The sequence below is a fragment of the Scyliorhinus torazame genome, chromosome 17 (genome assembly GCF_047496885.1).
Source record: "Scyliorhinus torazame isolate Kashiwa2021f chromosome 17, sScyTor2.1, whole genome shotgun sequence".
Taxonomy (NCBI): domain Eukaryota; kingdom Metazoa; phylum Chordata; class Chondrichthyes; order Carcharhiniformes; family Scyliorhinidae; genus Scyliorhinus; species Scyliorhinus torazame.
The window spans coordinates 159,381,830-159,406,935 of record NC_092723.1 but is presented as its reverse complement, the minus strand read 5'-3'; the positions used below and the strand labels follow the sequence as shown (position 1 = coordinate 159,406,935).

General features: G+C 44.8%; 1 protein-coding gene across 2 annotated transcripts in view; it reads left to right on the top strand.

The window, feature by feature from the left end:
* The window catches only part of rhot2 (ras homolog family member T2), a 52,271-nt gene that overhangs the window by 11,035 nt on the left and 16,130 nt on the right, over nt 1-25,106 (top strand). The window contains exons 3-9 of one of the 2 annotated variants that reach the window (XM_072481451.1): nt 5,950-6,031; nt 8,168-8,211; nt 8,322-8,375; nt 15,834-15,886; nt 16,583-16,691; nt 18,847-18,948; nt 22,573-22,671. In XM_072481451.1, coding sequence (XP_072337552.1) covers nt 5,950-6,031; nt 8,168-8,211; nt 8,322-8,375; nt 15,834-15,886; nt 16,583-16,691; nt 18,847-18,948; nt 22,573-22,671 — 543 coding nt within the window. The remainder of the gene's footprint in view (nt 1-5,949; nt 6,032-8,167; nt 8,212-8,321; nt 8,376-15,833; nt 15,887-16,582; nt 16,692-18,846; nt 18,949-22,572; nt 22,672-25,106) is intronic. The other variant, XM_072481452.1, reaches the window with a different exon arrangement.

Genomic DNA, 25,106 nt, shown 5'->3' with positions numbered 1-25,106 from the left:
GATCAGGATTTAAGGGTAGATTCACCTACAGCAGGAAAGGTTATTTTAAAGATCTTCTTGGCTCTATTAGCCACAGAGGCATGGGAATGCAAATCTATAGATATAAAAGCTGCCTTTTTGCAGGGGCATCAGCTCCAGAGAGACATTTTTCTCCGTGCTCCTAAAGAAGCAGCTAACACAGAAGGGGTACTCGGGAAGTTGATCAAATGTGTATATGGATTAAATGATGCATCTAGAGTCTGGTATTTTTCGGTAAGGTCAGTTTTGTTAAAGTTAGGCTGTTGCCAGTTGAAAGCAGACCCTGCAATGTTTTACTGGCACTATAAAGGAAATCTTTCTGGCATTTTTATGATGCATGTCGATGATTTTTTGTGGTGTGGGACTAGTGATTCTGAAGCTATTGTAATCTCTGGTTTGAGGAAAGAATTCAGGGTTGGAAGTCAGGTTTCCGGTGCATTTAAATATATTGGACTGGAAATTGGACAGACTCCAAGTTAGGGGCAACTTTACGTCAGCAATCTTATTTGGAAAGCATCAGCCCAATAGCAATTAGTCGTAGCCGAGTTTCACAAAAAGATGCAATGGTTTCAAAGATAGAAAAAGAGCAACTGCGAAGTTTAATTGGGCAACTGAACTGGTTAGGTAGACAGACTAGACCGGCCGTGAGTTTTGATGTCTTAGAGTTGAGTACAAAAATGAATGATCCCAAAGTGGAAGACATAATAAGAGCAAATAAAGCGTTGGCCAAACTAAAAATGCAGGAGTGTGTTTTGAAGTTCCCGGTTTTAGGTGAAGTAGGCACTTGAAACTCATAGTTTATAGCGATGTGTCCTACGCAAATTTATGTGATGGGGTTTCAAGCGTAGGAGGTTTAATCATTTTCTTTTTGGGGAACAATGGTAAATGTTGCCCGCTTGTGTGGGAAACAAAGAAAATAAGGAGAGTGGTGAAAAGCACTTTGGCTGCTGAGACATTAAGCCTTGTAGAGGCAGTGGATATGGTCTTTTATATAAGTATGATATTGACAGAAATTTGGGGATTTGGGTAATATACCTATTGACTGTCACATTGACAATAAATCCCTGTGGGAAAATGTGCACTCTACAAAATGTGTCAATGAAAAGAGGTTACGGATAGACATCGCAAGTTTGAAGCAGATGTTGGACAGAGGGGAAATAACAAAAATTAAATGGGTCGACAGGAGCTATCAACTGTCAGACTGTTTTACGAAAAGAGGGACGAGTTCACAGAAACTTTTGGATATTGTTAATGAAGGGCGCTTGTTTCTGTGACTTTTTTTCTCGTCCAAAAAAAAAGGGAGGGAAATCATGTGTGTTTTTGAATTTCTTGAAATTTTGTTTTCACCTAATTTTTTTTTCTCCAAGGAAGGGGAGACTGTTAAGTAATGGGTTAAGAGACATTGCAATTAGTTGTCTCATTTATGTTAAGTATCCATTAATTGACACTGATATGTAAAGGGGCTTCAGGTGGCCTCTGTCAGGTGATGTATAGTTAGAGTTTTGTACAAAGGCTGTTGGAATGAAATAAATGTGTGTTTGTGAAAAAGGAACAGAACTTTAGACTCTTCATATCACAGCAACTAAAACGTCGAACATTCAAAAACCCACATATTTAAGGCAATATAATGCCTATTTGGGGGATATGCCAAGGAAGACCAAGGGGAAGAAGCCTGATAGCAATAATTCGTCGACTGAATCGGAGGCTTCTCGGGGCTCGTTGGAGGAGAAAATGGCAGAGGCAGCTTCTGTGACTCCAGCCACCCCGGTAACAGCCGAGATACCTACCGACATCCTGGCAGCGGAATTTGAGAAGTAAAGGCGGGTAGTGTTCGGGGACCTCCGCAAGTTGAAAGAAGAGGCCTGGCTCCCATTCTGTTGCCGTTGGAGAAGACCAACAAGATGGTAACAGCACATTGCGATGCAAGGCATGGAGGTGACCCTTTCGAGGCACATTGGCCCGATTGCCTCTCTGGAAGCGGAGATGTCGCTGATGGCTGAGGGTAATAAAAGTGCTGACGGCCAAATTGAATGATCTGGGGAAACATTCCAGGAGACAAAATATCCACGTTGTGGGGTTTCTAGAGGGGATGGAAGGCCCAACTCCCAAGAAGATGTTTGGGAAGGTGGTGGGGGAGAGTGGACTCTCGACCCAAACGAGCTGGATCATGCACACCGGACATTGCAGCAGAAGCCCTGTCCTAACGAACTACCGCAAGCAGTTATTGTGAAACTCCACAGCTTTCAGGAAAAAGAGGGGGTCCTGAGATAGGTAAAAGACCATCATGATTACAAATGGGAAGGCAGGGCAGCACGGTGGCACAGTGGGTTAGCCCTGCTGCCTCACGGCGCCGAGGTCCCAGGTTCGATCCTGGCTCTGGGTCACTGTCCGTGTGGAGTTTGCACATTCTCCCCGTGCTTGCGTGGGTTTTGCCCCCACAACCCAAAGATGCGTAGGGTAGGTGGATTGGCTATGCTAAATTGCCCTTAATTGGAAAAAAAATGAATTGGGTACTCTAAAATTTGAAAAAAACCAAATGGGAAGGTCACACCATCAGGTTCTACCAGGATGTGGGAATAGAACTGGCTAAGAATTGGGCAGCGTTCAACAAGTCTAAAGCTGTCCTGTATAAAAGTGGAGTCCGATTTGGAGTGGTGTTCCCAGCACAGTTAAGAGTGACTTTTTTTTTAAATTTAGAGTTTCCGTTAACTAACTCTTCAGTTTTGCTCCACTTTTTTTTTAAGCAATAGAACCTCTAGCCATAGCACTGAGCTATTCTAGGGGGATAAATCAGGGATGAGTGGAGCATAGGTGTCCTTGTACGAAGACAATCTGCATCTTTATATTATGGATCCAGTGTCCACTTTGGATGAGATAATGAAGCTACTTAGGAGGTTTGGCTCCTTCTCTGGGTATAAGTTTAATTTTATTAAGAGGAAATGCTTGCGGTTATTCCGCCGGAGAGGGTAGACAATCTGGATATGTTACCATTTCGCCTTACCAGATCCACCTTTCATTATCTGGGTGTCCGGGTGCCCAGATTGGGCCTAGCTTCATAAATTAATTTACGCTAGTCTGGTTAATGGGGTCAAATCTGAATTACAGAAGTGGAATAACCTCCCCCTGTCCTTGGCAGGCAGGGTTCAGGCCATTAAGATGAATGTGCTCACGTGATTTTTATTTATTTTTCAGTGTCTCCCCATTTTTCTCCCCAGAAATTAGGGCAGCACGGTAGCATTGCGGATAGCACAATTGCTTCACAGCTCCAGGGTTCCAGGTTCGATTCCGGCTTGGGTCACTGTCTGTGCGGAGTCTGCACATCCTCCCCGTGTGTGCGTGGGTTTCCTCTGGGTGCTCCGGTTTCCTCCCACAGTCCAAAGATGTGCAGGTTAGGTGGATTGGCCATGATAAATTGACCCTTCGTCTCCAAAATTGCCCTTAGTGTTGGGTGGGGTTACTGGGTTACGGGGATAGGGTTGAGGTGTTGACCTTGGGTAGGGTGCTCTTTGCAAGAGCCGGTGCAGACTCGATGGGCCGAATGGCCTCCTTCTGCACTCTAAGTTCTATGAAATTCTTAATCAGAATTAACAAATTAGTGTTCTCTTTCATTTGGGCCTGGTACGACTCCAAAGATCCATAGGCGTTTCTCCAGAGGGATAGACAGTCAGAAGGTTCAGCTTTACCCAATTTATTATTTTATTATTGGACAACTAATATTAAGAAAGTACTGAGGTGGTTTAGTGATCCGGGTTCCATATGGGGACAATTGGAGGTGAATTCTTGTAAGGGTTCCAGTCTCGGTGCCTTAGTAACTGCATCAATGTTGTTTTCTCCGGCAAGATTTTCTTTGAACCAGGCAGCACGGTGGCATTGCTGCCTACGGCTCTGAGGACCTGGATTTGAATTCCGATCCTGGGTCACTGTCCGTGTGGAGTTTGCACGTTCTCCCCGTGTCTGCGTGGGTTTCATTCCCACAACCCAAAGTTGGAAAAATGTCAACTCGCTGTTTCAAATCTGTTTAGAAATTTTCAGATTCACGATTTTTCGCGTGAGACATTTCCCTCGGCACCATCTTCCTTCCTGTTGAATAGAATTTTTTCTTTGGCCGTGTCTGCTGGGTGAGCAGCTCGGGTATTCACAGCCAGATCCTGTCAGTGGAGTCCGCTCCGTTGGATGAGGTAAAGGCGAAATGGGAGGGTGAATTGGGTCCTATTCTGGATGATGAGGTGTGGAGTGGGGTGGAGGACAAGTATGAGCGTTGCTCTTGGGGTGCCGGCTAATCACGCATATGTTCTGGTCTTGTCCCAAGTTGGTGAGCTTCTGGGTCTCTTTCTTTAGCACCATGTCAGAGATGCTTAATGTGTCCGTTGGTGGGCATTTTCGGGGTATCAGATCTGCTGGTGCTGTGGGTGGAGGAAGTCCTCATCTTTGCCTCGTTAATAGCCTGGAGACGGGTTCTGCTTGGTGGAGATCTTCTGTTCCGCCCAGTACCTCAGCTTGGTTTGGTGACCTCATGTCATTCTTGCATTTGGAGAAGGTCAAGTACACCATTTGGGGGTCAGTAGAAAGGTTCTACCTAAGGTGGCAGCCATTCATTTCCTTTTTTAGATAGTCACCGTCAGTTGTTATGGGGTTTGGTTCAATGTTGGGGGTTAAGTTAGTGTGGGTTCTTGATTGTTTATTGTGTTCTTCTTGCATTGTAACTTGTATTAAGTGTTTCATATTATTGTGTTTAAAATTAAAAATATACATTTTTTAAATGACTGATCCAGTTACGTTTCTGATCAGTGATGACCCCAGAATATTGATGTTGAGGGATTCAGTGATGATAATGCCATTAAATGTGAAGAGGAGTTGGTTAGATTCTCTCCTGTTGGAGCTGGTCATTGCCTGGAACTTGTGAGACATACATTCTATTTACCACTTATGAGCCTAAGCCTGGTGATTGAACAATGTGAAATCATCAGCAAACATCCCAATATGAAAAGAGGTCATAACACAAGGTGCCAGCCCCAAGGAACTTGGTTGAGTACCCCAGCAAGAGTCACGGGATTCTCCGTCCCGCCGCACCAGTTTTCTGGTGTGGCGCGGCCCTGCCGGCAGCGGGATTCTCCATTGGGAAATCACCAGGCGTGGGTGTGCTGCCGGTGTAACGGAGAATCCCAACAGCGGAGAATCCAGCCCACTGGCTTTGGGGGTAGATCTGGAGTGCGAGCTTCCTTATTTTTAATATATTGTACCCTCGCTGTGTTCACTTTCCTCTGTTGAAAGAAACTTGGTTCTCTGACAACACTACACTTGTAAATGCGTGATTGCTGATAAAGGACTGCACTTCTGTCCCAAGAACAACTTGCTGATGTTTGAACGTAAGAAGCTGAGATGTATTCTTCATATTGACTCTCTGTGATTATACAGTCCTGTACCGTAATATACTATAGCATGTTATTTATTTTGGCTTATCAGAGTGTGATTGAAACAATATTCAGGATATTTCTATTTAGCTGGTTCCCCATAGCAATTGGATCAGCCACCTCTTCCTTCAGGGTGCGGCAGGCCACAAAGGACATCTCCATGGCTTCCTCACAGCCCCTCCTTCAGCAGCTGATCTGTAAGCTTGGATAGGATTCAACATCTACAATTTCAGAGGAAAACATTTGGCTTTCTTTAGCAGAATCCTCTTGTTTCTCGGTCAGATCAGAGTTGCTGATGCACCTTGATAGTTGGTGAAAATAGGCACTGAGTTACGTAACCTTTATTTAAGGAACCAGAGGTCATCATCATTGCTGAAATAAATTTCATGCTGGTCACTGTGACTATCCCTTTAAACAGAGGGTGTCACATCCTCAGTGTTGGGTTGATGGGCACAGAGATGGCTGACCTCCTCACTTGTGAATGTTCAAATGATTTCCTGTCTTTATGGTTTGTCATTAGGTGCCAGCACGTGCCGAGGAAATCACCATCCCTGCGGACGTCACTCCGGAGAGAATTCCCACTCACATCATCGACTACTCGGGTATGAGGTCTGCACCTTTTGTTCAAAAGGGCATAGCTTCCCAGAACTGAAATGAGTGATGCTGTCTTTTATAGAATCCCAACAGTATAGAAGGAGGCCATTTGGCCCATCGAGAATGCACTGACCCTCCAAAAGAGAACTCTACCTAGGCCCACTCCCTCACCCTATCCCCATAACCCTGCGCATTCATCATGGCCAATCCACCTAACCTGCACATTGTTGGCCTGTGGGAGGAAACTGGAGCATCTGGAGGAAACCCACGCTGACACAGGGAGAACACAGTCACCCAAGGTCAAAATCGAACCCGGATCCCTGGCACTGTGAGACAACAGTGCTAACCACTGCACATCATGCCGCCCTGCATGTTGCAGTTAAGTATTTTATGATGTCTGCCATGGCTCAGTTGGTAGCACTCTCATCCCTGAGTCACAAGGTTGTGGTTCAAACCCCACTCCAAAGACTTAAGCACAAAATCTAGGCTGATCCTTCAACCCAGTGCTGAGGGACTGCTGCACTGTCAGAGCTGCTGCCTTTTGAGTGAAGTGTTAAGCTTGCCCTTGCAACTGGACGTAAAAATGACCATGACTTTTGAAGAAGAGCAGGGGAGTTCTCCCCAGTCTTACGGACAGGAGTGGGGTTAATTTAAACAGAACTAATTTCTCCTTTCATCACCTGTCCAAAAAGAGAAAGGTGTTTCCCTTTTTATAAGTGGTGGCTTATTTCCCAACCCTTAGGTTTTGGTTCGATCCAATTTTCTATTAACAAATCCACAGCAAATTTGAGATGGGATAATTTAAAAGGGATAGTCTATTGCACACATTCAAACCATGAAAGGGGGGTCACAAGATTGTCTCCACCCTCAGACAGTAAAGAGAGGGATAGTAAAAAGGAGGTTTTAAAATTGGAGACCACTGAGAAAAGGAATATTGGTTCACATGAGTTCCAGAGTCCAGAATTAAATTCCAGTGGGATATTCCTTCACCGAGGACAGTGGGCTGCAAATCAATGCTGGACAATTCACTTTTCCAGTGGAGTTGACTTCACAGGATGAGTTGGACATGCAGAGATGAATCAGTCTCTTCGGTGATGGCACTGAATTTCCAGCAGAAGCCGTATAGATGGGGGCCAGGAATTCCACCTGGACACAGTTCCTTGTCTATAATGCTGCTTGTTAGATGGCAAACAGCAGACTGAGCTATGCAGCTCGGCAAGGCAATATTACTTGCTTCTTTTGTTCCGGCGTCGGACAGACAGATGTTAAGACATTAAAAAAAAATTTTTTAATAAATAAATTTAGAGTACCCAATTATTATTTGGGCAATTTAGCGTGGTCAATCCACCTAAACTGCACATCTTTTGGGTTGTGGGGGTGAAACCCACGCAGACATGGGGAGAATGTGCAAACTCCACACGGACAGTGACCCAGGGCCGGGATTCGAACCCGGGTCCTCAGCGCCATAGTCCCAGTGCTATCCACTGCACCACCATGCTGCGCTTAGATGTTAAGACATTTTAACAGTCTTTGTTCAGTTTTTTAAATTTGGAAATAGCAATGAGCATATCAATATTTTTTAATAAAAATATATAGTGTGAGGTCTTAGTTCCTCACATCTGTCTCCTGAACAATGTTTATCCTTCAACTAACACCTCATTGCTGTACATGTCAACTTGCTGTGTGCAAATTATCTGCTTCATTTTCCTACAGGACAACTGGCTGTTACATTTTGGGATATGATCCCAAGTGTCATTCTTCATTTTGGAGCTGGGACAGTGTGTGACGCTACATTACTGAAGGATGATAGACATTAAGCCCAATGCTTGATAATGATCAGGAGGGCCCATTTTCCCCTACCCGCCCTTTCCTAGTCCACAGCTTTGCCGTGCCCTGGTTTCTGTCTCCGCTTTGATCAGCTAACATGGCACAGCCTGAAGGTTAACCTCTGTGTGAGCCAACTAACTGGATGACAGAGAGAGCCTCCGGACCCAGCTTAGTAACCTAAATCCAGTTCTTAAGAAAGTTTTGCTTGTGTCCTAGCCTTTCCCAGTGCTGGTTTGGTGCATCTTGTTGGCACCAGGCAGGTGTGAAACATGTGTGCGTTTGTGCAAAGCATATAACCTTCCTTTGTTTGCTTGTAGCATCAGAGCAGACAGATGATGAGCTCCAGGATGAGATTAATCGGGTAAGAATCTCCCAGATTCATGGCTACTGTCGTCATTAATAATTATGTGCTCAGTTCTTTGGCTTGCATTGATACCACATGTACTTAAATCTTCCTCTGTCTCTTTCCAGGCAAATGTGGTTTGCGTTGTGTATGATGTAAATAAAGAAAGCACTATCAAAAAGGTACTGTACCACCTTGTGTCACTTTACACTTTATAATGTGCAATGAGTCACCTTATGCCTGAGGTCACTGAGGAAGCAAATGACTAAAACCTGACTTTCTTCTGCATAATAAGCAAAACCATAAGTCAGTCTAAAAACAAATTGGGTTTTATCAGTAGAGTTACAAATAGATGATGATAAACTTCACAAAGCAATGGTTAGGTGACAACTTGACATCAAGATTTCTTGGAGCCAGGGCGGCACGTGGCACATTGATTAGCACTGCAACCTATGGTACTGAGGACCCGGGTTCGAATCCCGGCCCTGGGTCACTGTCCGTGTGGAATTTGTACATTCTCCCCATATCTGTGTGGGTTTCACCCCCACAACCCAAAGATGTGCAGGTTAGATGGATTGGCCACACTCAAGTGCCCCTTAATTGGAAAAAAATAATAATTGGGTACTCTAAATTTTTTTTAAAATTTGTTGGAGCCTGGAATGCTTTGCTCCAGGGAGTAGTTGATGTGGCAACCATCTGATAAGGGCAACCTGGATAAATATTTGAAAAAGTTGAAGATAAGGGACCACTTTGAGATTGATAGAGGCATGGGGAGAAAGTGGAGCTGTGGGATTTGTTTGAGATTGATACAGGACGAGAGTGGGGCAGTGGGATTAGTTTGGGATTGATACAGAGCTACAGGGAAAACGTGGGACAGTGGGATTAATTTGGGATTGATACAGGACTGTGAGAAGATTGGAACAGTGGGATTAATTTGGGATTGATACAGGGCTACGATGAGAGTGAGCAGTGGGATTAGTTTGGGATTGATACAGGGCATGGGGAAAAAGTGGATTAGGTTGGGATTGCTACAAGGATACAGGGAGTTTGGGATTGATACAGGGTTTAGGGTAGAAAGCGGGAGTGATGGGATTAGTTTGGGGATCAATGTGATTAATTTGGAATTGCAATAACAAAGAGCCGGAAGAGACAAGATGGGCCAGATGTTCTCTCTCCTTCACTGTCTGCTGAGATGGCAGAGAGGTCTCGGTATAATGTTACATTAGAAAATGTGCATCTTTGACAGCACAACATCCCCTTTGTACTGCACTGAGAATGTCGGCCTGGATTATTATAGAATCAAATTGATAAAGATCAACAGAAGGAGGCCATTTAGCCTATCATGCTATGTTGGCTCATTTAAAGAGAAATCCACGTAGTCCCATTGCCCTGCCAATTCTGTTTTGAAAGTTGCGACTGAATTTGCTTATGCCATCATTTCACATTCCAGATCATAACTCTGTGTGTTTTTAAAAATTAGCATCTTGCTCAGATCTCTGGTGTCCTTTGCAGAGTTGCACAGTTCCCTGTTCACACAGCTCTAGTTATAAAGTTGGTACTGCAAATGTGTGCATATAAGAATGGAGAGTTATAACTGAGATCTGAAATTGGTGCATGTATGTTTATGTTTACCTGGAAGCTGGGAAAGACAATAAACATTCCTAACTGTTATGGGCCAGGGTTTAGAGAACCCCAAAGTGCATCATGGAGTTCACCTGACCCACAACTTTTAATAGATTGTGGTATGGTGCGCACACGGTCCACTCTACAGGTGTGGTACAGCAGAAATGGAAAAGTATTTTTAAAAAGCAAAACAATGTTTATTCTATGAACTCAAGTTAACCTTTTTAAAACATACTGTGAACATCTTAGCAACCATTAATTCAAATACAACCCCCAAAGAATACAACACTAAGTAATCCTTTAAGCTTTCCTTTTAACATCCATAAGACTTAAAACACCTTTCAACAGAAGCACATTAGGTTTGCATTCACTACTGAGAACATTTATAATTCTGAATTCACCAAATGATCGAGAAATAGTCTTTTGATGGCAGAGAGTACAGCAGTACACCTGTTTGGTCTGGCTTCAGCTCCAACACTGAAAACGAAACTAAAAACACACCCTGCAGCCTGCTCAAAAACGAAAGTAAAAAGCGGACAGACAGCCCAGCTCCACCCGCTCTCTGACATCACTGATAATACCCATTTGTTAAAGGTACTCTCACTACAGATATTTATATACACACCCATTTATAAACACCCATTTCTTAAAGGTACTCTCACATGACACTAATACTCGTAGCTGAGAGGCAGCAGAGTTGCAACAGATATATTGCGCTGATGTGTTCAATTTCCAACTTTAGAACTCGTGTTGAGAGCCTGTGTGCAGTGAAATATAAGTTATCAATTCCAGAGGTCTGTTTTAGATAGTAATCTAAACCTACGAGGCTAATAGTTTCGTATCAGTTTCTCTCACTGCATCACAACACAAAACTCCTCCTCAAACACAATTCCTTTACAAGATTAATACTGCAATCAGGAAGGAGGATTTCAATCCTGCTGGACCAAGATGACTGAGGATTTTTGTTTATATTTTAATTTTGTTGTGCATTGCCACTGCCCTGAATCTCTGGTTCAAGGTGAGGAGCCTGCTGACGTCTGGCCAACGGCCTCTTTCACTGGTGGCTGACGGATTGGCAGCTGCCGTAGCATTTTATGCACAGAGCAGGCTAGTTCTTAGGGCAGGAGTTTGCCTGACAGGAACATTACATCTTAAACAATATAAATAATTCTGTCTTGCAAATGCATTGCATGTGTTAGATGTACACGTGTTTCTTGCTGTATATTGGTGCCAGCCTTGGCTTGTTAGGACTTGCCTTTGGGAGAGAAGAATGGGGTTTGAGCTTTTCTCCAGAGACTTGAGGCTGACATACCCAGTACTGTACAGAGGGAATGGCGCAGTGTTGGAGGTGCTGCCCTTTAGATGAAATTTAAACCAAGGACTTGTCTGCCCTCAAGTAGATGTAACAGATCCCACAACTGCTATTTATAGGAAGTGCAGGAGAGTTTTCCCTGATGCCCTGGCCAACCTTAACAACATCACTGAAACAGATAATCTGGTCATTATCGCATTGTTTTTGGGAGCTTGCCGTGCGCAAATTGGCCACTGCATTTCCTACATTACAACAATGACCACACCTCTAAAGTGCTTCATTGGGTATAAAGCACTTTGGGACTTGTGAAAGGCAATGCAGAAATGTGCGGCATGGTAGTTTAGTTCTTTTTAAAAATAAATTTAGAATACCCAATTATTTTTTTCCAATTAAGGGGCAATTTAGCGTGGCCAATCCACCTAGCCTGCACATCTTTGGGTTGTGGGGGTGAAACCTACGCAGACATGTGGAGAATGTGCAAACTCCACACGGACAGTGACCCAGGGCCGGGATTCGAACCCGGATCCTCAGTGCCGTAGGCTGCAGTGCTAATCACTGCTCCATGTGCCGCCCTTGGTAGTTTGGTTCTTATGTTACTGGTTTAGTAACCCAGTCATTGTGTGTTCACATCCTACCGTGGCAAATTTAATTGAATAAACCTGATAACGTGTTTGGCACCAGAATCAAAACGAGTCACATCCAAGTGTGGTTTGACCAGCGGCCAAGACCAGGTTCCCTTCCCCAAATACATCAGGGAACTAAATGGGTTTTATATGGTCAATTGTCTCTAGTCATAAATGCTATTTGTTGAATGAAATTTCATGGTGGAATTTGGACTCATTACCTTAGCTACCATTCCTAACTGTGGAACAGAATACACATGTAGACTACAGTTCCGGCCTCAGATTGATTGCTGAGTTTCATTCCTAGATTTGAAAATTGCACATTTTGTAAAAACACATTCTAATACCAGAAGTGAGAGGATATAATTATTTAGAAAGACTCAACAGGTTGGGGCTCTATGGGGTGACCTGATTGAGGTCCTTAAAATAAGGAAAGGATTTGGTAGACTGGATATAAATAAGATGTTTCCATTTGTGGGCAAGACTAAAACCAGGGGTCATAAATACAAGATAAATCCAATAAGCAATTCTTTACGCAGAGAATATGGAACTCACTATCACAGGGAGTGGTTTTAGCAATTAGCATGATTTGATTTATTATTATTGTCACATGTATTAGTATACAGTGAAAAGTATTGTTTCTTGCATGCTGTACAAACAATGCATACCGTACATAGGGAAGGAAGGAGAGACTGCAGAATATACTGTTACAGTTATAGCAAGGTGTAGAGAAAAGATCAACTTCATACGAGGTAGGTCCATTCAAAAGTCTGATGGCAGCAGGGAAGAAGCTGTTTTTGAGTCGGTTGGTACATGACCTCAAACTTTGGTATCTTTTTCCTGACGGAAGAAGGTGGAAGAGAGTATGTCCGGGGTGCGTGGGGTCCTTAATTATGCTGGCTGCCTTTCTGAGGCAGCGGGAATTATAGATAGAGTCAATGGATGGTTGGCTAGTTGGCGTGATGGACTGGGCTACATTCACGACCTTTTGTAGTTTCCTGTGGTCTTGGGCAGAGCAGGATCCATACCAAGCTGTGATACAACCAGAAAGAGTGCTTTCTATGGTGCATCTGTAGAAGTTGGTGAGGGTCATAGCTGACATGCCAAATTTCCTTAGTCTTCTGAGGAAGTAGAGTCGTTGGTGGGCTTTCTTAACTATAGTGTCGGCATGGGGGGACCAGGACAGGCTGTTGGTGATCTGTACACCTAAAAACATTAAGCTCTCGACCCTTTCTACTTCGTTCCCATTGATGTAGACAGGGGCACGCTTCCTGAAGTCGATGACAATCTCCTTAGTTTTGTTGACATTGAGGGAGAGATTATTGTCGTCGCACCAATTAATCAGATTCTCTATCTCATTCCTGTACTCTGTCTCGTCATTGTTTGAAATCCGACCCACTACGGTAGTGTCATCAGCAAATTTGAAAATCGAGTTGGAGGGGAATTTGGCCACACAGTCATAGGTGTATAAGGAGTATAGTAGGGGGCTGAGGACACAGCCTTGTGGGGCACCAGTGTTGAGGATGATCGTGGAAGAGGTGTTGCTGCCTATCCTTACTGATTGTGGCCTGTGGGTTGGAAAGTTCAGGATCCAGTCACAGAGGGAGGAGCCGAGGCCAAGGCCACGGAATTTGGAGATGAGTTTTGTAGGTATGATGGTGTTGAAGGCTGAGCTGTAGTCGATAATAGGAGTCTGACATAGGTGTCTTTGTTATGTAGGTGTTCCAGGGTAGAGTGCAGGGCCATGGAGATGGCGTCTGCTGTAGACCTGTTGCAGCGGTAGGCGAACTGTAGTGGATCAAGGCAATCCAGGAGGCTGGAGTTGATTCATGCCATGACTAACCTTTCGAAGCCCTTCATGATGATGGATGTCAGAGCCACTGGACGATAGTCATTAAGGCTGCTTGACTTTTCTTGGTACAGGGATGATGGTCGTCTTTTTGAAGCAGATAGGGACCTCAGATTGTTATAAAGAGAGGTTGAAGATGTCTGCGAATACACCCGCCAGCTGATCCGCGCAAGACCCGAGTGCTCGTCTGGGTACCCCATCCGGGCCAGTGGCTTTCCGTGGGTTGACCTTCGGGAAGGCTGCTCTGACGTCTGCAGTGGTGATCTCAGATACAAGTTCATCCGCGGCTTCTGGGGTGGAGGGCTCGCTCTCGCTGACCTCTGGCTCAAAGTGGGCATAGATTGCGTTGAGCTCATCAGGGAGGGATGCGTTGGAGCCGACGATTTTACATGCCTTCATCTTGTAGCCCGTTATGTCTTGCAGACCTTGCCATTACGGCGGGGATCTGTGTGGCTAGCCTGGGACTCGAGCTTGGTCCGGTACTGTCTTTCGGCATCTTTGCTGGATTTCTTTATATCATATCTGGCTTTCTTTTTTCGGTCAGGGTCACCTGACTTGAACGCCTCAGACCTAGACTTCAGCAAGCAGTGGATATCCCTGTTCATCCAGGGTTTCTGGTTGGGAAACACGCGAATTTGCTTCTTCGGCACACAGACTTCTACACACTTACTAATGAAGTCAGTTACTGTAGTGGCGTACTCGTTGAGGCTGGTCGCAGAGTTTTTAAATACTGACCAGTCCACTGACTCTAAGCAGTCCCGTAGGAGATCATCCGATTCCTCAGACCAACAATGCACGACTTTCTTTGACGGATTCTCCCGCTTCAGTTTTTGCTTATAAGCCGGGAGCAGGAGCACAGCCTTGTGGTCAGATTTGCCAAAGTGTGGGCGAGCGATAGAGCGGTAGGCATGTTTGATATTTGTGTAGCAGTGGTCCAGGATGTTTGGGCCTCTGGTGGAACAGGTGACTTGTTGGTGGTAACTTGGTAGTATGCTCTTGAGCTTGGCCTGATTGAAGTCCCCAGCTACAATGAACAAGGCCTCGGGATGTTTCGTTTCAAGGCTATTTGTGGTGGTGAATATTTCGTCCAGTGCGATTTTCACCTTCGCATGGGGTGGGATGTAAACTGCCGTCAGGATAACGGAGCTGAACTTCCATGGAAGGTAGTAGGGGCGGCATTTTAGCGTCAGGTATTCTAGGTCCGGGAGCACAACTCGCCAGTGTTGCTACATCTAGGCACCAGGAGGTGTTGATTAGGAGGCAGACTCCACCTCAGGTGTGAGAAAATGGGGAAAGTATTTTGAAAATGGGATAAAAATGCCAGTTGAATCCCCAATGGTGAAATAAAATTGATCTGATTCAATGTGGGTTTAATGGAGAATGCAAGAACCAGTGAAGCAAGCACTGAAATTTGCTGGAGTAAATGGTTTGAATGTGCTCCCACTCACTGAAGCGGTTAATTTAAAAAAATTAATCATTCCCCCCCCCCCCCCCCCCCCCCCCCCCCCCCCCCCCACCTTCTCCAGGGCGGTATGGTGGTGCAGTGGCTAGCACTGCTGCCTCACATCGCCGAGGAACTGGGTTCGATCCCAGCCCCGGGTCACTGTCCATGTGGAGTTTGTACATTCTCCCCATATCTGCATGGGTCTCACCGCCAAAAGATGTGCAGGGTAGGTGGATTGGCCACTTGTAAGTTGCCCCTTAATTGGAAAAAAAAAGAATTGGGCACTTTAAATGAAATGTTTTTTTTAAGTACCCAATTCTTTTTTTCTAATTAAGGGGCAATCTAACGTGGCCAATTCACCTACCCTGCACATCTCTGGGTTGTGGGACGAAACCCACGCAGATATGGGGAGAACATGCAAACTCCACACGGACAATGAAATGAAATGAAATGAAAATCGCTTATTGTCACAAGTAGGCTTCAAATGAAATTACTGTGAAAAGCCCCTAGTCGCCACATTCCGGCGCCTGTTCGGGGAGGCTGTTATGGGAATCGAACCATGCTGCTGGCCTGCCTTGGTCTGCTTTCAAAGCCAACGATTTAGCCCTGTGCTAAACAGTGTCACGGGGCCGGGATTGAACCGGGTCCTCGACGCCATGAGGCAGCAGTGCTAGCCACTGCACCACCATGCCGCCCTTTTGAAGCAGTTAATATAGCATTCCCCATCCCTGATTGTGGTGTTGTACTCAGGTGGAAGTTTCAAACTGTTTTCTTGCTTGTGTTTCCCAGATCCAGAGTAAATGGATACCCTTAGTAAATGGCAGGACTGAAAAGGGCAACAGGTAAGTCCACTTTTTCTCCAGCTGACTGCAACGAATATGGGAAGTGGCAATTTTATCTGTGCTTCCCCAGTGCTGCTAACTAATAGTGGTAATTATAGAAATAGGAGCAGGTCATTCTGCCCCTCAGGAGCGCAGTGCTATTCTGGAATTCTCTCCATTAAACCGCCCCCTATCTCTTCTCTTTAAAACCCAACTCTTTCCCCTCCTAATATTTATTGCCTGTCTTGCTGTCCAGTTTGTTCTGATTTCACTTTTGTGAAGAACCTTGGGACCATATTAAAGGCACTTTATAATTGTTTTTAAATTTAGAGTTCCCAATTCATTTTTCTTTCCCATTTTAAGGGGCAATTTTAGCGTAGCCAATCCACCTACCATGCACATCTTTGGGTTGTGAGGTTGAGACCCATGCAGACACTGGGAGAATGTGCAAACTCCACACGGACAGTGACCCGGGGCCGGGATCGAACACGGGTCCTTGGCGTAAGGTAGCAGTGCCAACCACTGTGCCACCATGTCGCCCTGGCACTTTATAATGTGTTAAGGAAAGGACATACTTGAAATTTGAGTAATTGAGCTGTGGAGATTATAGGTGGTGCCTATAGAGACATGTGCCAGTTGTTTCGTTGGCACATGTTTCTATCAATTGTTTATTTTTAGTCTTGCTCATTTGTCTGCTTTCTCATTTGTTTTTCCCAGAATTCCAGTGATCCTGGTGGGTAACAAATCAGACCTGCAAGGAGCCAGCTCCATGGAAACGATTCTACCTATCATGAACCAATTTATGGAAATTGAGACCTGTGTGGAGGTGAGACGTGCAATGTGAAAATCTCTCATTCTAGGGACTGCAATACCAGGAAATCATTAGACGGTTGTTCCAGTAATATAAACACATTTTAAAAAACATTGTTCTCGGATGTGAGCGTCATTGAACATGAGGAGCGGAAGTGGGCCATCTGGCCCCTTGTGCCTACTTCGCCATTCAATAAGATCATGGCTTATCTGATTGTGGCCTCAACTCTATTTGAGTCACAGGACACTAGTCCCATTGTGAACCCATCCCAATGAAACAGCTCCCTTTTCCCCCAGTACTGGTACCAGTGACCATGAATTGAAACCCATTTCACCCACAGTACTATTTGAGCCATGTATTTATCTCTCTGATCTTATTTTTCCGATGCCAATTTGCTTGTAGCTCAGGAAGTAATTCAGAGATTATTACATTTGTGATGAAAGAGAAAATGCTGGAAAATCTCAGCAGGCCTGGCAGCATCTGTAGGGAGAGAAAAGAAAAGAGCTAACGTTTCGAGTCCAATGACTCTTTGTCATTGTCATTGTCTTTGTCTTTGGACTCGAAACGTTAGCTCTTTTCTCTCCCTACAGATGCTGCCAGACCTGCTGAGATTTTCCAGCATTTTCTCTTTAGTTTCAGATTCCAGCATCCGCAGTAATTTGCTTTTACTACATTTGTGATGCTGTTTTTTAAATTGTCCCTTATCTGCTCATACTCCCTGAGCAGAACCTTTTTCTTATCCCTACTTATGTTGTTGATACCCACATGGACCATGACAACTGGATTCTTCCCCTCCCTCTCCAACCTTCTCTCCAGCTCCAAGGGGATGTCCTTAACCCTGGCATCAGACAGGTAAACAATCTTAAGCACTCACAATGTTTGCTGCAGAGAACAGTCTCCATGTCCCTAAGTGACTGTCAACTACTACTACTGCTACATTCCCTTTAACTCCCCTACTTGAATGGCCCCCAGACAGTTTGCCATGGTCAGTTTGCTCATCCTCCCTGCAGTCCACTGGTGAGGACAGCATTTATTGCCCATCCCTTTTTGCCCTGACAAGGTGGGCTTACAACTGAATGAGTTGCTCACCCACTTCAGAGGGCATTGAGGATCAGCCATGTTGGTGTTGGACTGGAGGCCCAGTACTGTTGCTTCACGGTGCCAGGGTCCCAGGTTTGATTCCTGGCTTGGGTCACTGTCTGCGGCGTCTGCACGTTCTCATGTTTGCGTGGGTTTCCTCCGGGTGCTCCAGTTTCCTCCCACAGTCCCGAAAGACGTGCTTGTTAGGTGAATTGGACATTCTGAATTCTCTCTCTGAGTACCTGAACAGGCGCCGGAGTGTGGCGACTAGGGGATTTTCACAGTAACTTCATTGCAGAGTTAATGTAAGCCTACTTGTGACAACAATAAAGATTATTATAATATTTTTTTAGACTTTAGAGTACCCAATTATTTTTTTCCAATTAAGGGGCAATTTAGCATGGCCAATCCACCTACCCTGCACATCTTTGGGTTGTGGGGGTGAAACCCACGCAGACACGGGGAGAATGTGCAAACTCCACACAGTGGTGACCCAGGGCTGGGATTCGAACCCGGGTCCTCAGCGCCGTGAGGCAGCAGTGCTAACCACTGAGCCACCGTGCCGCCTCAATAAAGATTATTATAAAGACCAGCTAAGGATATTAGGTTTCCTTCCTCAAAGGACAGAGTGAACTAGAGTTTTGGTAACAATCCTGACAGCTTAGTGTCCACTGCTTGGTAAATGCAAACACGGGGCTGCAAGCTGTTTAGTAGAAGGCTGCTGTGAACTTAAATCTTCGGGATCCACCTTCCCACCCATTAAGAGGCAGTAAACCACTCCCAATAACCAGTGTCCAGGATATCCATTTGGCTCCATCGTGAGGAACTAGAATGAAGATTCTCATTTTGAATTCCTGATATGTTGAATTCTGATCTCAATAAATTATTAGTGATGTGTCTCACTTCAGTCAGCTTACTATATTCACACTTGCTTAATGGGCAGGAGGGGAGGCTGCTGGGAAAAGCTGACCTTCCTTCATGACGATGTCCATCTGGCTCTGCCTTCCTCCTAACTCTCCCTTTCCCTCTCCCTCTCTCCCACTCTTCCCGTACCACGGTTTCACACATTATGCTGCTTTGTCTCTTGCAGTGTTCTGCTAAAAATCTGAAGAATATTTCAGAGCTGTTCTTCTACGCGCAGAAGGCTGTTCTGCACCCAACCGCACCCCTTTACAATCCAGAAGATAAACAGGTAACAACACAATGAGTTAACACTACTTTCCTTTGGACAGAACTATGTGCCCTTGAGCCCAACTCTCTTGTACACTGCCCTCATTCCTCTTTGGCTGCATGCCACCAAAGAAATGCAACCTGAAGCCAATAAAATGTTGATGGCATTGTCTTTTGAATGAGGCATTAAACCAAAGCCCTGTGTGCCCCATTGGGTGATTGTAATGGATCCCACGGAACCATACATATGGTGTCCTGGCCCATATTTGTCCCTCAGCAACACCTCAAAATACCAGCTATGAAGAGGGACTGGCTAGGCTGGGCTCGTTTTCCTTGGAGCAGAGAAGGGGGAGGGGGGGGACCTACTTGAGGTTTATAAAATTATAAGGGACATAGGTAGATAGACAGGAAGAAACCTTTCTCCTTAGTAGAGGAGTCAATAACCAGGGGGCATAGATTTAAAGTAAGGGGCAGGAGATTTAGAGGGGATTTCAGGAAAAACCTTTTCACCCAGAGGGTAGTGGGAATCTGGAACTCACTGCCTGAAAGGGTGGTAGAGGCGGGAACCCTCACGACATTTAAGAAGCATTCAGATGAACACTTGAAACCACACAGCAAGGGGGCACAGTGGTTAGCACAGCTGCCTCACGGCGCTGAGGTCCCGGGTTCGATCCCAGCCCCGGGTCACTGTCCGTGTGGAGTTTGCACATTCTCCCCGTGTCTGCGTGGATCTCACCCCCATAACCCAAAGATGTGCAGGATAGGTGAATTGGCCACGCTAAATTGCCCCTTAATTGGGGAAAAAAATGAATTGGGTACTCTAAATTTAACAAGAAAGAAACCACATAGCATGCAAGGCTACAAACCAAGCGGTGGAAAATGGGATTCAAATATTTAGGTATTTGACGGTCGTACAGACATGATGGGCTGAAGGGCCTCTTTCCGTGCTGTAAAACTCTGACACTATGGTCTGATCATTGTCACACTGATGTTGGTGGAGTTTTGCTGAATCCAAATTGGCTGTTGCATTTTAATTATAACAGTGATTCTGTTTCATTTACTGTAAAATGCTTTGGAGGTACAAATAGGAGCAATAGGGCCCATTTGGACCGTGAACCTGTTCTGCCATTCACCTGAATCACAGCTGATCTTTTACCTCAATGCCATTTTCCTGCACTATCCCCATATCCCTTACTGTCCTTAATATCTCGAAATCTATTGATCTCTGTCTTGGACATGCTCAATCACTGAACCTTTACAGCTCTCTGGGCTAGAGAATTCCAAAGATTCACCACCCTCTGCGTGAAGAAATTCCTCCCCTCTACCCTGTTGAGCCCTATAAGAATTTTGGATGCTTCAATGAGATCACCGCTCATTCTTCGAAACTCTGGAGAATACAGGCCCATTCTCCTCATAGAACAGTCCTACCATCCCAGGGATCAGACTGGTCAACTTTTGTTGTACTCTGTCTATAGCAAGTATATGCTTTCCTAGGTAAGGAGGCCAACACTGTACACGATACTCCAGGTGTGGTATCACCAAGGCTCTTATACAATTGCAGCAAGACTTGTACTCTTGTACTCAATTCCTTTTGCAATAATGGCCAACATACCATTTGCCTTTCTAATTGCTTGCTGTATCAGTACGTTAGCTTATAGCGACTTCTGAACAAGGACTCCCTGGTTCTTTTGGACATCAACACTTCCTAATATTTCACCATTTAAGAAATAGTCTGCATTTTTGTTTTTCCTACCAAAGTGGATAACCTCACATTTCTCCACATTATGTTCCATCTGCCATGTTTTTGTCAACTCACTGAGCCTGTCTAAAACCCCTTGAAACCTCTTTGCATTCTCCTCACAACTCACATTCCCGCCAAGTTTTGTGTCACCAGCAAACTTGGAAATATTACATTTGATCCGCACATCCCAATTATTGATCTAGATTGTGAATAGCTGGGGCCCAAGCATTAATCCTGAGGGTATCCCACTAGTCACTGTCTGTCACCAAGCATTAATCCTTAGGGTACCCCACTAGTCACTGTCTGCCACCAAGCATTAATCCTTAGGGCACCCCACTAGTCACAGTCTGCCACACTGAGAATGATTTTGGGGTGCCCTGAGGTCATAAGCGATGCTATCAAAAGAAACCATTCTTTGTGCTTTTAAATCCAATTCTTTTTTTTTTCAATTAAGGGGCAATTTAGCGTGGCCAATCCCCCTACCCTGCACATCTTTGGGTTGTGGGGGTGAAACCCACGCAGACACGGGAGAATGTGCAAACTCCACATGGACAGTGATCCAGAGCCGGGATCGAACCCGGATCCTCGGCACCGTGAGGCAGCAGTGCTAGTCACTGCGCCACCGTGCCGCCCCTCCTTCCGGTCTTCACGCTTCACCAATGGTACATTAATTGTTCGACTATTACGAGGGCTGTTGCAGGGTTTCAGAATTGCTTTTAAAGTGTGAGCACTGGCCTATCCAGTAGGTGAGAGAGAGGGAAAACTGGAAGTCTAATCTCCTGTATATTACAGAGATCGCGAGTTCAAATCCCATTGTGGCAATTTGAGAATTCAAATTTAGCATTTGTAAAAACTATGGAGTTAAGGTGGTATGGGTAAAAGTGGCTATGAAGCCGTCCAATTGTCTTAACCCTAATTGGTTTGTAAAGTATGGGGCCCCTATCTTAAATCTATAGGCTCCACTTTGGCTGACTTGCTCGTGTTGTGTTTTCCATGAGCGAATTCATCTTAATTCAACTCCATTTAATCCATTTGAAGTTGTTAGTTGGAATCTCTATGCTTTGGGGTGTATGACCTGTATTGTTACCTTCTGTGTTAACATGATCTTGCCTTCTTTGCTCACTTGCTGTGGTATCTCATTGTTGGATTGATCTTGCATTTAAGCTGGAGTCTCTGGTTCCTCAACTGATGTGTTCCAGACTAGTCTGTACTGTTTTGCTTGTATTTATGCTGTCAATAACCCTTGTTCTGTACCCGTTTTGCATCAAATCTTCTGTTATTTGTTGCATTTATTACTATAAAAATGGGGAAAACCTAATGAACAATATATTTTTTAAAAACCTGATTGGTTCACTTTATGGAACCTTTAGGGGAGGAAACCTATTATCCTAACCTGGCCTGGACCAGTGTGTGACTCTGGTCCCAAACTGATGTGCTTGATTCCTAACTGCCCTCTGAAATGGTCCAGCAGCCCCTCAGTTCTATCAAACTGCGACAACAAATGCAATGGTTCAAGAAGAAGGCCCATCACCACCATCTTCTCAGAGTAACCAGGTTTGGGCAAGAAATGCCAGTGGCACCCTTACTTTGAGAATTCATTTTTTAATAGAGGCCACTCTCCTATATTGTTGGCACAGTGATAATTGCCTGTATCTCTGCCAGAAGACGTCAAAAAGTGGGAAGGAAAAGCTCACTGATTCATTTGAAAGGAATCACAGCCAAATGAAGGGTTCTGTGTTGCTGATTTTGTACATCAAACTCGTGTGAATCTTAATTGCTCAGCACATCTCCAGCCTATACCTTTTCCAGCCTATACCTAGCAATTATTGTTTTAAGGGGTCAGGCTGGATTTGGCCCCAGTGAAATTACACATTTGTCCCTGGCTGATGAAGCTGTGTGTTTTAGCTGAAACCTTCGTGTGTTCAAGCCCTGACGCGGATTTTCAACATCTCCGACCTGGATAATGATGAGATTCTCAATGACACAGAGATGAACTTCTTTCAGGTAATTATTCAAATGGTCAATGCATGTGTTAACTTAATGGACTTTGTGCTGCTTATTTCACAGTCAGAATGAAAAAAGGGTATTTGAACCAATCTCAAGTTCACCAATGATTAGAGCTACAATATTCTGAATATTTTTGTCCCTACTCTTGTTCCTCACTTATCCTGAAACCTATCACTCTTTGACTAAACATTTTTGTTATGTTTGTTATATAATCTAATATTTTATCCTGCAACTTTTTAATCTGTCTTTATTTTATTTTATCTATGTTTATAAGATATAGGTGTAGAATTAGGCCATTCGGCCCATCGAGGCTGCTCCGTCATTCAATCATGGCTGATACGCTTCTCATCCCCATTCTCCTGCCTTCTCCCCATAACCCCTGATCCCCTTATTAATCAAGAACCTATCTATCTCTATCTTAAACATACTCAGTGATTTGGTCTCGACAGCTTCTGCGGCAAAGAGTCCCACAGATTCACCACCCTCTGGCTGAAGCAATTCTTCTTCTTCTCAGTTTTAAAGCATCGTCCCTTCAGTCTGAGGCTGTGCCCTCGGGTTCCAGTGTTTCCTACTAGTGGAAACATCCTCTCCACATCCACTCTATCCAGGCCTCTCAGTATCCTGTAAGCTTCAATGTGATCCCCCCTCATCCTCCTAACTCCAACGAGTATAGACCCAGAGTCCTCAACCACTCCTCAGATGACAAGCTCTTCATTCCAGGGATCATTCTTGTGAATCTTCTCTGGATCCTTTCCAAGGCCAGCACATCCTTCCTTAGATACGAGGCCCCAAACTGCTCATAATACTCCAAATCGGGTCTGACCAGAGCCTTATACAGCCTCAGAAGTACATTCCTGCTCTTGTATTCCAGCCCTCTCAACATAATTGCTAACATTGCATTTGCCTTCCTAACTGCCAACTGAACCTGCACGTTAACCTTAAGAGAATCTTGAACGAGGTTTCTTTAGTCCCTTTGTGCTTCTGATTTCCGAAGCCTTTTTCCCATTTAGAAAATAGTCTATGCCTCCATTCTTCCTACCAAAGTGCATAACCTCATACCTTTCCACATTGTATTCCATCTGCTACTTCTTTGCCCAATCTCCCAGCCTGTCCAAGTCCTTCTGCAGCCGTCCTGCTTCCTCAATACTGCCGGTCCCTCTGCATTTCTTTGTATCATCAGCAAATTAACAACAGTGCCCTTAGTTCCTTCTTCCAGATTATTAATGTATATTGAGAAAAGTTGTGGTCCCAACACCGACCCCTGAGGCACACCACTAGCCACTGGCTGCCATCCTGAAAAATACCTCTTTATCCCCACTCTTTACCTTCTGCCAGTCAGCCAATCCTCTATCCATGCCAGTATACCTTTAACACCATGGGCTCTTAACGTATTTAACAGCCTCCCATACGTCGCCTTGTCAAAGGCCTTCTGGAAATATAATTAGATCATGTCCACTGGTTCACCTTTGTCTTAACTTCCTTGTTCCCTCCTCAAAGAATTCTAACAGATTTGTCAGACATGACCTCCCCTTGACGAAGCCATGCTGACTCAGTCCTATTTTATCATGTTTAATATTTTATATACCTCAGTAAGATTCCTTTTTTTAAAAAAAATAATTTTTATTGAAGTTTTCACAAAATATCAACAACAAAATGAAAAAGGAACCCGTTAGAATTAAATACAAAACAAAATAAAACAACCCCCTCCCCCCTATATATAAATGATAAATTAACACCCCAAATTAACACATAGCAAATATATACACCCCCTCAGATCCCCCAGTGTAGACAAACAAAAATAAAATAGAACCCCCTCCCCCCCGGGTTGCTGCTGACCATTGTCTACCGTTCTGCCAGGAAGTCCACGAACGGTTGCCACCACCTGAAAAACCCTTGCACTGATCCCTTCAAGGCAAATTTCACCCTCTCCAATTTAATAAACCCCGCCATATCATTGATCCAGGATTCCACGCTTGGGGGCCTCGCATCCTTCCACTGAAGAAGAATCCTTCGCCGGGCTACCAGGGACGCAAAGGCCAGAATACCGACCTCTTTCGCCTCCTGCACTCCCGGCTCCCCTACAACCACAAATATTGCGAGCCCCCAGCCCGGTTTGACCCTGGATCCTACCACCCTCGACACCGTCCTTGCTACGCCCTTCCAAAACTCCTCAAGAGCTGGGCACACCCAGAACATATGGGTGTGGTTTGCCGGGCTCCCTGAGCACCTAACACACCTGTCCCCACCCCCAAAAAACCGGCTCATCCTTGTCCCGGTCATGTGTGCCCTGTGCAGCACCTTAAACTGTAAGGCTGAGCCTCGCGCACGAAGAGGAAGAGTTCACCCTCCCAAGGCCATCTGCCCACGTCCCCTCCTCGATCTCCCCCCCCCAACTCCTTCTCCCACTTACCTTTCAACTCCACCACCGAGGC